This window comes from Ambystoma mexicanum, chromosome 8, assembly GCF_040938575.1.
Source record: "Ambystoma mexicanum isolate Mex_15411 chromosome 8, UKY_AmexF1_1, whole genome shotgun sequence".
NCBI lineage: Eukaryota > Metazoa > Chordata > Amphibia > Caudata > Ambystomatidae > Ambystoma > Ambystoma mexicanum.
In genome coordinates, this window is record NC_090929.1 from 74,033,239 (window position 1) to 74,046,794 (window position 13,556).

General features: G+C 46.3%; 1 protein-coding gene across 1 annotated transcript in view; it reads left to right on the forward strand.

The window, feature by feature from the left end:
• Window positions 1-13,556, forward strand: part of CFAP77 (cilia and flagella associated protein 77) — a 1,107,248-nt gene that overhangs the window by 447,666 nt on the left and 646,026 nt on the right. The window contains exons 2-3 of the mRNA XM_069609309.1: window positions 5,044-5,146; window positions 8,727-8,949. Of these exons, the coding sequence (XP_069465410.1) occupies window positions 5,044-5,146; window positions 8,727-8,949 (326 nt within the window). The remainder of the gene's footprint in view (window positions 1-5,043; window positions 5,147-8,726; window positions 8,950-13,556) is intronic.

Here is a 13,556-nt window from a genome sequence, read left to right on the forward strand (position 1 = left end):
CTTCGGCCGTGGTAAATAACACAGGAAGACTGACAGGAGCAGACAAAAAACCCTGTGAGTCCAATGAAGACACTCCCGGCGTAGGGACTCTATCTATCGCCGGGATTTGGCGTTTCCCGCCTTTTTGACCGGTCTTTTGGGACAGTCTTTCAACTGATGTTCTGAAGAACCACAATACATGCACAAATTATGTGAATGTCGATATTCACGCTGGGCTTGAGTCAAAGGACCCCTCACCGCCCCTATCTGCATGGGTTCTGACATCGAAAGAGAAGGAGTAACTACATCTGCTGGAACGGGGGTAAGGATTGATGTTTTACATTCTCCTCTTCTTTCAGACCTTCGGGCATCTATTTGCAACACCAAATCTAATAATTCACCGAAGGAGGTCGGAACGACCGGTACTGTGGCTAGGATGTCTTTTAGTTCTTCGGACAACCCCTGGTAGAATACGGCTGATTTCCTCTCTTCAGGCCAGTCTGTCTCAGCAGCTAGCTGATTGAATCTGGTAAGATAAGAAAAAAGAGAAGAAGAGCCTTGTCGTAGACTCAACAACTCCAGGTCCGATGCTTGAGATTTGTAACGGTTATCAAAAACCTTATTCATGGCCAATATAAGATTGTCACAGTCATAGAGGACGTAGCTGTTGGACTCAAGCAAAGGGTTGGCCCACGCAGCCGCTGTACCCCCGAGATGGGAAAGAATAAAGGCTGCCTTGGTGGTGGAATTTGGAAGGCGGTGGGCCGACACAAAAAATGCAATTTGCATTGATTCATGAAGGTCCGATATTGTTTTGGATCTCCCGTAAAGCGTTCCGGAGGGGCCAACGGGAATTGAGTGGCCATCAAAACCGGGGTCGCAGAGAACCCAGAGGCGGAAGCTGAAGGTAGACCGGAACCTGAAGCGGCCGCACCCGCCATGTCTACCCCGAGTGTCGGGGGGTTATGAATACTCCGTAAGCTGTAGATCCTTTGATGCATGGCGTCATGAGCTAATGTCATGTCAGATCGTAACTCAGACACCAAACGAAACAAAGCAGCCAAAGGATCAGCTTCATCCATGGCTTCTGTTTTTGTTACTCACCGGTGAGCTGAGTGCGTGGAACCGGGGAGTATCCTAAACCCAGGAAGTTGCTTGAAGAGCTTTGGGTAGGGCCTCTACCCAAGCCTCCTCTCTGTGAGGGAATAAGACCTTCGAAATGATATGACCACTTGCTGTATTTAACCAGACAAGGGGACTGATCACCCAGAAGGGCGGGGAGAAAGCGCACCGCCACGAACCAGGCTGTAAAGGAAGAATAACAAGTGAGTAACACGAAGGTAACAGTAGTCCCCTGTAAGCCTTACTAACTGATGTAATACCTGGGCTTTTTCCCCCCGTAGGATAGAAGAGCAGCACAATTCGGGAATCACCTAGGAATATAATAAGACTTAGTATCTAACTGGCTTAAATTAAGACACAACTCAAGAGGTGGACAGGATCTTACCAGTGGAGACTAAATGGAGGCTTTGAGTAGCTTAGAACACAACGACAGGGATAAAATAAGAAAAAGGAAATGTTAGTAGGAGGATGCTAATACCCGGGCGGCACGAGGGTCGCACTGGATTCGGGATGGTGCACAGCTGCAGAGCGTCCTTGAGTGCACGGATTAACCAGGGGCTTTCCAAGTGTTCCATTTGTGAAACAAAAGTCTTACCACTGATGAACGAAGGATGATGACAGCAACCAGTCGGGATGGTAGTTCCAGGGAAGGTATGTGGAAGGCAGGTAAAGTTTGGCGCGATGCAGAACAGCCAGTCGGGATGGCTATTCCTGAGATAGGAAGTCGAAGGCAGGCAAGGTCTGGTACACTAGCGGACAATAACAAAGACAAACTTTTCTAGCGGGGTCCGTGAAGCAAAACAGGTTCGGTACACGGGAAGGCAGTTCAATAAGGGTATTCCAAATAGAAGGTCCAGTAAACAGTCCGAGTCGAATCCGTAAGAACAAGGAGGTTTTCAGCAATTGAAGATGGAGCTTCTAAGTGCCGGGAGTAGCTGTAAACAGAAGCGGCGCCCTGGCTGTCTCCATGGACTACGTCAGTGAGGGAGGCGGGGCAAGCCAATGCGAGGCTCTACCGGCAAACTACCGTACGGAGCCAGGTTTGCTGGGGAATGTAGTTTTCGATTCGCTAACTTCCACGGCAGCTGCCATCGTGCACGAAATGGGGCAGCATAATGCCGAATTCTTTTGGGGAGCGACACAGATCTCCTCTTCATTCTGGTAGTTGCACTAGGGAGTCGAAGTGCTAGAGGTGCAGGAGGCTGGGTTTTGCGCACAGAGGGGGGTGAACGACGACCCATAACACTCACTTCTCCTTCGTTCTACAGTCCAGTGTCCCTTCTGGCAACCGGTGCCATTGTGAATACCTCTGTGGGTTGGTGTCGGCGTAGTTGGTTGGGATCCCTGCCTGTCACAAACTACTCGTGGTCACGCCACCAACTGGATTTGGGTTCTCGGACCCTCCGTTTCTCACTGATTCTGTACACTGTGTACCCAGAGTCTGGTACTCTAGTTCAGAGTCGTTCTGAATTTCGCAGGCTCTGCATCTTCCTTTGTCTCTGCCTCCCACTTGCGTTACACTACCAGGGGCCTCCCCTGCTGTCGTATGATTCTCTCTATCCCTAATCTCGGCGTGTCTCCTCCCTAAATGTCCTCGTCACAGTGAAGGCGAGGTTTATCCTTAAAGAGACAGCTTCTTTTCTCTAATACTTATGGTGCATGTTCACATTGTCTTCAGCCCAGTCTTGGTTTTTATGGCTGCTTCATGTATGCCATCATGCGAGAAGGGTTAAGGAGTTCCTTAGAGGAACAGGAGTCCTTGTCCCCAAAGGGGGAGTCTATCCCAGGGAAGTCCCATTTGCTCAGACCTCTAGGGAAGGTCTTGCAGAGCGGGCTCACCACTCTAGCCTCAAAGGGGGAGGCTCTTCCTTGGGGAGAAGGGACGAATTCTCTCGATTTGTCACACTACTTATTGACTACTTATTGACTATTCTAATCCATATGGCCATTGCCATTCAGTTCCTGCCCCTCCGTAACCAAAACACCTCCTTAGGGGAACTCTTTCAGCTCGCTTTAATCCAGCCTATTAGGCATTCCACAAGCAGCTCAAAACACTGCTCTTCTCCCAAGAGCCCTAGAGCTGGTCAAAGCATCCCTCTTCTACAAACATGCTTCCTGTACATACCCCACAAGACTATATGATATGATAGGTTATGTGTAACGTGCGTGTCATCTTGCTTCCTAGGCGAGAAGGGTGCCCCTGAGCTATCCTCCCAAGACATCCTGCACCAGTTAAGCTGTGTTAATGATAGTTATTATGTCAAGTTGAGTTCTTGATTTTTATCTAGCGCCTTGATGCCGCAGGGCTTAGTGCGCTCTATAAATGCTAATAACTTTCCAGTCCAAGTGTTTACTAGTTTTTTTTCAAAGCCGTCTTCAGCGAGTTAATGACTTAATTGGTGCTGTAAGCGTGCTACTGGTGTAATAAAAATGTCAACCAGGTCTGCCTTAAGCCACTCGATTTATAAGCACTCTCAGCGACCGCCACTGAAGTCCTGTCGAAAACAAGCATGGGCAAAGCCAACAGTTTCAAAGCCAACAGTTTTGACATGTGTACAAGTATTAGGCATTTGCCAGGCACTGCTATTGGATGCACCAGGTTGCACCTGCTGCCATCAATGAGCAGTTAATACCACCATGGCATTGTCTGACCAGTGCCCTTGCCATGCCTACACAAAAGCCCAAACTGTTGGCATTGCCAATGCTTGTTCTATTTCTCATCAGGTCTTCTTTCTCTTGGTTCTTTCTCTAAAACACAGGCATTAGGTCACACGCGAACGTTTGTGTGGCACACTTTTTCTTGGAGTCTGTTCTGGCCCCAGTAAGTTGTGTGTTCTAACACATAAAGACTCTTCTGGTTTGCAAGTAGGCGCTGAATGGTTCTGCTACCATATAGTCAGGCATAGCTAAGGTATTTACACATCTCTATCATAGTCTGAACGAACAGACCTTGTCTGAAGAAGGACCGGGCATAGAGCTATATGTGGGGAGTGATTAATGCCTTGGGAATGTCCAAAGGAGAAAGCTCCTTGCAATTAGATGATGCTCCCTTCACTAACACCCACCACCACCACCGGGTCGCTTGCCTTTTCCTCAGTCAGCATAGTGAGGCAACTTCACCGTTTTGAGGCTGTGATGGAAGCCCCTTCCTTCATCCTAATGTCCCACCTCCTCCCCTTGGCGCCTTGAAGCGTCCTGAACGCTATACGAGTGCCCCCCAATCCCATACTGCAGATACGCAAGCTTTAAACGCACTGCCACGTGATCCAGTGGCATGGAGGTGGCACACGGTGGTCACCTCAGACAGAGCTTACACCTCACACACAGGTGAGTCGACCACTCAGTGGCAGAGGTGCGGTGCACTAATCCACACGACTCTCTGATTCCATCCTAGGTGACGTGTGCAGAGTGCCTTGCACAGCAGGCAACAGGACAGCACAGCTTCCCGTACAAAGGCATCATCTCTCCCTATTCCAGCCCAGGGTCTCCTTGGAAAAGGGTCGCTGGGCTAAAAAAGCCTGAGCTGGGGGTGGCAAATGGTAAGACCTTGGGACTCTAGCTGGAAGTTATAAATGGGACGGTGGTTGCAAGAGGTGGGCACACTGCCTGCGCTGGAACTACTTATTGTGGCTCACAATGGGGAGAGGGGAAGAGTTCTGTCCAACGTGAGTTCTGCAGAGAACTGCTCTCTCGGAAACGAGCTCACATTTAAAGCAGGAACAGCGATGCTCAGCTAGAGCAATTGCTTAGGTATTTGGACCCTAGTTCTCTATATTCTGCTTGTTGTTTACTCACTGCATTGCATTCTCAATGTTTCAATCTAAACTTTCAAAGAAGATGAAAGGCCAGACTTTAACACTGGGCTTTTGGTTCCACAGTGGGCACTTTGACCACTGTGCCCCATTTGGTCCCCCATATAACGCTTCTTTGCTTCTCTTCCAGCGGACAGAAGTGGGAAAGGTCCGGACCAGGTGCTACACTCTGCCTGGACCCGAGTTCGTCTACGGTGACCCAAACATCGTCCGGGATGGAGGAGTACCCGAAGGTAGGCATGGCATGTGTGCACCGGTGGGGCCATGGTGATGGTGTGGAGAGGTCTTGGTGTCCACTCTTAGCTAGTGACAGCACATCAACCCCAAACTACCGCTGGGCAACAATGGGTTGGGTCTCTGCCACCCTGCTGCACCGGAAAACTGCCAGGTTGGAACACCTCCTAGGGGGTATTTAAAGTTACTTGATCAAAGCATCTGTGGGATCACAGAGAAGAAGAAATGCTCCGAGTAGTTGGTCCAATGTTCTAGAACACCCCCTTCCCTTGAGATTTAAGCAATCTCAGAGTGCTTGACATTGGAAACCCCTAGTAGCCAGTTGGAAAGCCAAGCGAATGCAGCTTCGGTGTTCACAACTCGGGTGCTTTCAGACAAAAGGGGCAGTGATTCTATTACCGCCAATTTTTTGGCTGTACCGGAATTGCCGTAGTTTTTCACACACCGCCAAATTATAATTTCTAATGGATCATGTCCTCTCGTGGATTCCTCATCTTTGATATATCTGATATCCTGCTTGCAGCTTTGGAAACTTTTTGATAGCAGAGGGCGCCGAGCGTCATCGACTCAAGGCCCCTCTGTGGCTTCCATCCCGCTCTCGGTCGTGACGTTGACTCTGGTATAAATAGCACGCACCGCGCCCATTGACTCAGTTCTGATTTTCCACACACAGCATGCTTTGAACGGTTCGATCGCCTCAGGATCCTTGGGAGGACCCTTATCCAGGATGTTCGTTAGATCACCCTGCACATTATTTCTAACAGGAGGACCCCAGCCCAGGTATTCCACCACTTTAATCAATGCAGACCTATAATAAGCGTCTGCATGATCTGTAGAGGCAAAATCCACTTCAGGAGAAGTGTACAACCGACTGGTATCTTTTGAGCAGTCCACTAGGTTCTGCAACCTAGACTCCTCAGATATAAACTCTTCAGGCACATTTGGTGTACCAAACTCCAATTCAAACAGAATACATTCCTCCTTCTTTTTCTTCCTCTTCAGTTATGGAAATAGTAGACCTAAAGAAGTCTTTCTTCGACAAAGATTGAAAAATCTTCGAGGTTTCCAAAAAAGAAGATGGTGATGGTTTCGACTTCGAAGCCCTCAACGCCAAAGAGCTTGATACCTACTCCATTGACGGAGCAGAAGAGTGAGGTTGTGGCTTCCACTTCTCTCGAATCGTCCAATCTTTGGACTCCTCTCGAGTATGCTTCTCAAATTCCCTGCAGGGCTCATAGGTGCATGAGTAGCAGTCATCAAAGACTCCCTGTCAGCCTTACTAGGCGCAATTGGGTCAGAAGTCTTTTTCAGTTCCTTTGAAAGGCTGGGAGGGGCCACCCCCGTGAACACCTCTAGCATTTGTAGGCAAAATTAATTAGCTTTGCAAGCCGATTTGCTAGGAAGACCTAACTGTTTCTGTCGGGTGAGGAGTATGACGACGAAGGGGAGCGATGCGGTCTCTTCCTCGATTTTGTTGAGAAGACGATGATGATGAATGTCATCTATCACTCCTTGATGTGGAGTGCTTGGAATGGTTAGAGGGCTCTTACCTCTCTGAGGTGAGATGTCCCTCGAGCTTTTTTCATTGGACAATCTCTTTTTGGATGGGGTAGTTGAAAGAGATTTGAATGGTGGCCTATCTAGGGTAAGCTTCCCATTCCTCTCCTTAAGGCCTTAACGGTCATCAACTGCCAAGACCCACAGTTATCAACCTTATGGTCCACCCCTATACACCAGAGCCATATCCTATGCGCATCTGTAATTGACAGTTTCGATTCACAGTCTGCACCCCTCTTGAATATGGACTTTGGAATAGACATATCTCGGGTTTTCGAGAAAAACACAGTTGAAAATCGCTGAGGCTATCCAACCATTCGAAGCATGCTGTGTGCGGATAAACATAACTGAGGCAACGGGTGCAGTTTATGATATTTATACCAGCTTTGAGGTCACGGCCGAGAGTGGGATGGAAGCCGCCGAGGGACCTCGAGTCAATGATGCACAGCTCCCTCTGCTGTCGAAGAGTTTCCAAAGCTGCAAGCAGTTTATCGGATATATCAAAGATGAGGAATGTGTGGGAAGAACATCCATCAGAAAGAACATTACCAGGGGGTAAGTAATTTGTTAATTTGACAGATTTGTCGCTGGCAGAAGTGCCTCACAGTAAATCTGCAGATTTTTGGAGGAAAAGTGGCGTATTTACCTCCAGCTTGGTGCTGGAGGCAAATCCTCCACTTTACTTCCAAAAAATGGTGGATTTACTGTGCAGTAATTCTGCCAGCCGTACATCTGCCAAAAATGCCCATGGAGTTATGGGGAGAATTACACTGCCCTACCACCACTTGTAATCCTGTGGTAAACCCATTGGAACAAGTGGTGCTAAAGGTAACCGATGTTGGTGGTAACTTGGCTGAATTACTGCCAAACTTAACTTGGAATGAGTTCCAGTGCCATGCAAAATTTCAGATCAATAAACCATTAATTAATCAATGATTAGCAAAATAGACATTTTGTAGAGTTTTTTTCAGCAATAAGAGGGAACAATACTGCCTGGATTGCAGGGGTATCCTTCTCTTTGCTGTTCTATAACTCTGGCACTCTGCCTTCATTGCAGAAAATCACGGATCCTTTCGACAACTGGGTATAACTCAAGGGGTCTCCTTATCTGGCCGTCAAGATCCCCAACAGGTTTTCAGGATGACCACTGACTAGGTTGACAGCTCCTATTTGGATTCCCTGTGCTCAAATGGTTTTTGGTATGTCGGCAGAACTCAATCCATGAGGGAATTCTTGGTTACATAGTACCACTTTGAGGAAAAGTGGGTTATTTTAGGTCCAGTTCCTCTATTCCGGGGCCTGTGTGGTCTCATATGGGATTCCATTATACGTGTTTGGGAATTATTGGATGGTGTATTGTTTAATTTCTTTTTTTTAATTGTGCATTTAGTTCCATAATCGTAAAACTTTAAGCACATTTATACCAAAAAATGTATACAAATAAGTACATTACAAAAAAAACACATTCATTAAAAAAGAAGCTCTTAAAAAGGAACATTGTTATAACAGTGTAGAGAAAGAAAACCCCAGATCCATTCCCCTTACTTCTTAAGCGTTCTATAATATTAAAATAAGCTACATTTTATATACTTCCAAGTACTTCCATCCATCATTTATAAATTCTACATGATTACAATCGGGTACTGAAGAAACACCCTCCATATATCTAGTGCAGCTGAACATACTACTGCAGATGTTCAACCATATATACTCGACCAAAATGTGTCTCCTAAACAGTTCTCAATGTTATTGACAAATTTACCATATCCCTTTATGTATTGTTGTCCCATTTTCTTACAACTTGTTAGTACATGTCTAAATGTCGTATTGTTTAATTTGCCATGTTTGTAGGCCAGGCCCTAAATGCGAAGTGCGTGAAAGCAAATGTGTGTCCATCCTTTAATAGATGCAGAACCACGTGCCACCCCTCAATGTATAGTAAAAAAAAGGAAACAAACGCTTGTGTCTGTTCACGCAGTTTCTAACCGCTTCCTTGGTCTTTCTTCTCCCTCTACTCTTCAGCGATTGGTCATTGGGACTCGATAGAATCTAAAACGTTCCCGCGAAAAATGGTGCGAGATTTCCTAGCTTTGAATCAGCAAGCCATCTCGGCTGGACTGGTCAAGCCCATCGAGCACAAGCACTATCGCAAGACCCACGACGTCCAACGCTTTGCCGACAAGGATCCCCCCAAGTTCCCGACCTTCCACCTGCCGCCGGACATGACCTTTGGCATTCCTGTACGGTAAGATGGAGAAAAGCCTTGGGAGGCAGTAGTATTGAAACTGTGAGGCTGGGCCAGGGGGCCCGAACGATGTCCGGGGGGGCGCAAAGCTCTTTAAAATGGGATTATGTTATAGTTTGTAGGGTGATGGGGCATAGAAACAATGTTTTAACTCAAGTTGGGACTCACTTTAAAAAAAGAATGTGACTACGGCTGCCATTAAGGATGCTTATGGCCTAATATACACTCAGCACCCAAGTGGGATTGGGAGAGAGGCAAGTGTCTGGGCTGAGCTGGGAACAACCCCGGCAAAGCACCAACTGGGAAGGAGAAAAAAAATGAGTGAGGGAGACAGGACAGTGGAAGAGAAAGAAGACTTTTTTAGAGGTGAGAGAAAGAGAAGAGAGACTGAAAGAGGGAGAGAACGAATAGAGAGGCATATGTTATGATAGGTTATTTATAACGCGCTTAATACCCAGAGGTTTCTAAGCGTGGACCCGGGGATCGAAACTGTGATCGAAAATGTGGTGCTCCGTGTCGTCTCACTTTCAAGGCGAGCACGTTGCCCCTGAGCTATCCTCCTGAGATAGGGGAAAGTAGGAAGTAAAAGAGAGCAAGGGAAGGAAAGATAACAGTGGGTGGGAGGTAGGACAAAGAATGGGAGTGCAAGAGAAAGAAGACTCTGAAGAGGTGAGAGAAAGAGAAGATAGACTGAAAGAGGGAGAGAAAGAATATAGAGGCATGGGGAAAATAGGAAGTAAAAGAGTGCAAGGGAAGGAAAGTTAACCGTGGGAGGGAGGCAGGACAAAGAATGGGAGTTCAAGAGAAAGAAGACTGAAGAGGTGAGAGAAAGATGTAACGAAGGCATGGTATCGAAGTAAGACAGGCACAAGTGACCACAGTTTATGGAAGAGTGTTTATTGAACTTTCACAAGGGGGTGATAAACACCTATCTAAACCTAAATCTACAGATGGGAGCAAGCTGTGACCATCAAATAATAATAATGCAGTCCTAGAGGAGTCTTGTCAAAATAAAAAGCCCTATATTAAAAAAAAAACTATTGGAAATCCTTTCTGCTAATTTACAAATAGTGCATGGTAATGTTCATGAAAAAAGTAAGAAGTGTTCACAAAATGATAAGTCAGGATGTTTGGATCGTTGGCCTCCCTTCCCCACATTTTCAGCACGGGGCAAGGAGGTTCACTCGAGCCAAGCACACACTCTGGCATCTTCGACACAAGGAAACAGTTCTAATTCCAGCATCAGGGCCTTCTGTGCCCAAGTCTCTTTTCTCATCAAAGTCTCTTGACTCAGAGGGCCTGATGTACAAAACAAAGTAGAAAGTTATTTTCTTCTTACAATTTTCTCATTCGAGCGTCTCACCCTAGATCCCTCTCAGCCAGGCTCAGATCCATTTTCTGTTGTTACAGATCCCCCTCTTCTGGGCACAGATCTCTTAATTCTAATGGTCAAAGATATTATTTCTCGGGCGACTCACGTTCACCCTGGATACTCCTCAGCCAGGGTTAGATCCTTCTTAGCATTCAATTAGGCTCCCTCAGCTGGGCCCGGACAAATTGCAGTTCACTTTATACTTATCAAAGACTTTTGAATGTGCACAGGTTTAGCTTGACCTGCTGCAGGACCACTTTGATACAAACTTCCTTTTCACAAATACAGTTGCCATTCAGTTGGATACCTAACAGAGACCTTCGAAGGAGCACCCACGTGGTGCTGGACCACTCTGTACACAGTATCTTACTTAGCCTTTCAAAGTACATTCACTCCTTTGGTTTCCAATTGTTCGCGCCGCTCATCACATGCGCTTCAAACACTGTCCTTTGTGGATTTCTTCATACAATGTTGGCACTTGCAACCTTGGTTAAAACACAAGCTGGTTTGGGTTCATTCTCTCAGACTCACTGGCGTGGCTTTGTTTTAGGAGCCCAGGACAGTACCACAACGGCAATTGCTCCTGCCTGCCTGGGTTATCGACACGGGAGATCCCCGAATACCTTCGATGCACAGTGTAGGTTTGTTCAGCTTTAGTTCCTGGTGTTAGGCTTCTCACTTTCCAAGGTTCGTGAAAGTAATGTGTTTCAAGAGGTCAAGGGCACTTCCCTCCTTGCAAACATCTCAGGTCTTGCCGTATTTCTCCCCGTATTAAACTGCCATTTTGGAATTGGTGCTTCCTCGTGTACTTTTCCCCGCTCAGAGTTTGCTGTCATGCTCCGCCTTTTATCCGTATGGGGAAGTGTAATGGGAGTCAGGTGTGTGTAATGAACAGTAATTGCCTGGCCTTGCATGACCATGGTATTCGGACATGTCAGGTATATGGCTCTGGTGTTAGTCAGTTGTCGATCACCGTGAACTGTCTGTGAGAAAGTGTTCATATCGGGAAAGTGGGGGGTTGAGCTTGTAGGTATCCTACCTGGTAGGATGCGGAAAAGGTGTTGGAGGGAAGGGGATACCACGTCTCACCCTTTGGTGTCTCACTTCAACTCCCCGAAGACCACTCATCTAGGTGATCCTCCCGCACTGTTCCACCCTCAGGAACTGGATTCAAAATTGATGGCCATGTCCTGGCCACCTGGATGACAGATCCCAGGGGATTAGCGGGTGAAACACCTTCAGGTTTCTTGCAAAGAGCAGAGGTACTGAAAGAGGGAAAGAAAGAATAGAGAGGCATAGGGGATAGTAGGAAGTAAAGAAGAGCAAGGGAAGGAAAGATAGCAGTGGGAGGTAGGCAGGACAAAGAACGGGAGACTAAGAGTAAGAGGACTTTGAAGAGGTGAGAGAAAGATAACAGACTGAATGAGGGGGAAAGAATAGAGAGGCACGGGAAGGAAGGAGCGAGAACAGTGAGAGGGAGGGAGGGCAGAGAGAGAGATTGTGTGTGTGTGTGTGTGTGTGTTAGCCAAGGGTAATATAAAAGGCATTGATCCCAATGAAAACAACAAGTTGATACCTTAATTAAGCTTTTAAGAGAGAGAGATCAACTCGTTTTATTTTAAGAAGATTTCTGGAGTTCTACATGTATGGGCTACCAGACATAACGGATGAAGTCACCTGTTTCTCAAAAGATCATGTTTCTTCTGAATCGGGCATCACTTCGGCAGTTTTGCGTAGAGCCACAACATCTCTAGTGCTGGGTGGGACCCACAGCCACTTCCTACGCCCTAGTCCCATTTCCTGCCTTCTCACTACCTGACATAGTTCAACTTTTCAGATGGGTCTTTGTGGCTCTGCCTGCACCTGAGAGAGTATTTTTTATATTAAGGGTACCTGGTGAGCCTTGATCCTCCAGGTTTATACTAACAAATCAAAAGTACCAATGATCAAGGCTTTTATGTCACACCCAATTAACTCCAATATCCATTTGGCATTTAGACTTTTCTATTTGTTCTACAACACAGGTTTTTTATTCGTACCAAACAACACATATTTTCTTTAAAAACAATTCATCTATAGACCTTCTATGGCCTCTAATATGGCCTTCATACAAATCTATATCTCAAACGATAACTAGTCATTTAATTTTCAGACACAAAAGGACAGTTGTACACAATTGAGATCTATAGGTAACATAAATCTCCCCTCTCAGTGTAACTTATAAAAACCCTGACAAGGTCCAGGGTAAATTCTAATTTTATTTTTTGTATGTAGGACCTGCCCTTTATTTGCAGTGTCAGTTGTTGCTGTATTTGAAGTCCACACAGTGTGTTTCGGCCGTCTCATGAACCAAGACTGTGGTTCCCCAAATAGGCAGCCTTCATCAGGACAAGTTCAATTTTGAATACACAAATATGTGTTTTGTGTCTATAAGAAAAACAAATATATGTGTGTATTAGTAAATGAGTAGAGTGTGACATGAATATTCAAATAGGACGGCTTAGTGCGTCAAAAATAATTAGGAGAAACAACAAATTGGTGGCATCCTACCTTTCAGTAGTTGCCCAGCCTCAAGAGGGGGTGCAGATTGCCCTCATGTATGGATATACTCCAGCCCTGTCCCGACTTAATGGATCACTGCATTCAAATAAATATATGTCTGTGTCTGCCTAGTTGTAGTGTGAATGCAGGATACTGTTGTTAAAGGAAACGACAACTTCAGACGCTTCACTCAAGAAAACACCTCCCAGAAGCTGATCTCTATTTTTCAAGTTAGAGGAGGGAACAGGGAATGCCTGTCCCATGGGTCCTGTAAAAGCACAAGATAAAGAATTAGAGCGTATACTAACCCCCGGAGCACTAGATGAAATCGCGACAACCCCACCATGTATATATACAGTGGATGTAGAAGCGATCTACATGTGTTTAGTCGTAAACTTTAATTATAAGTATGGAGTCCTGCGGGGTTAGTAGAGACTGCATCGTGGGTGCGAGCTAACCCACTCCCGTCATTTATCGAGTGTCAAAAACATTCTCGAAGGGAACATTTAATGCCAACGTGCAGGCCTAGCCCCCAACGCCTCGTGGTGCTACCTTTCTGATAGTATGAAAGCTACTCACTGAGTTACCACCGGGATACTCCAGCATGGTATGCTGGTTCCAGACTGACTGCAGGAAACCGATTGGTTTCAGCTGCTAGGAGACCAGGCCCCAACACACGGCAAGCTAATATGCT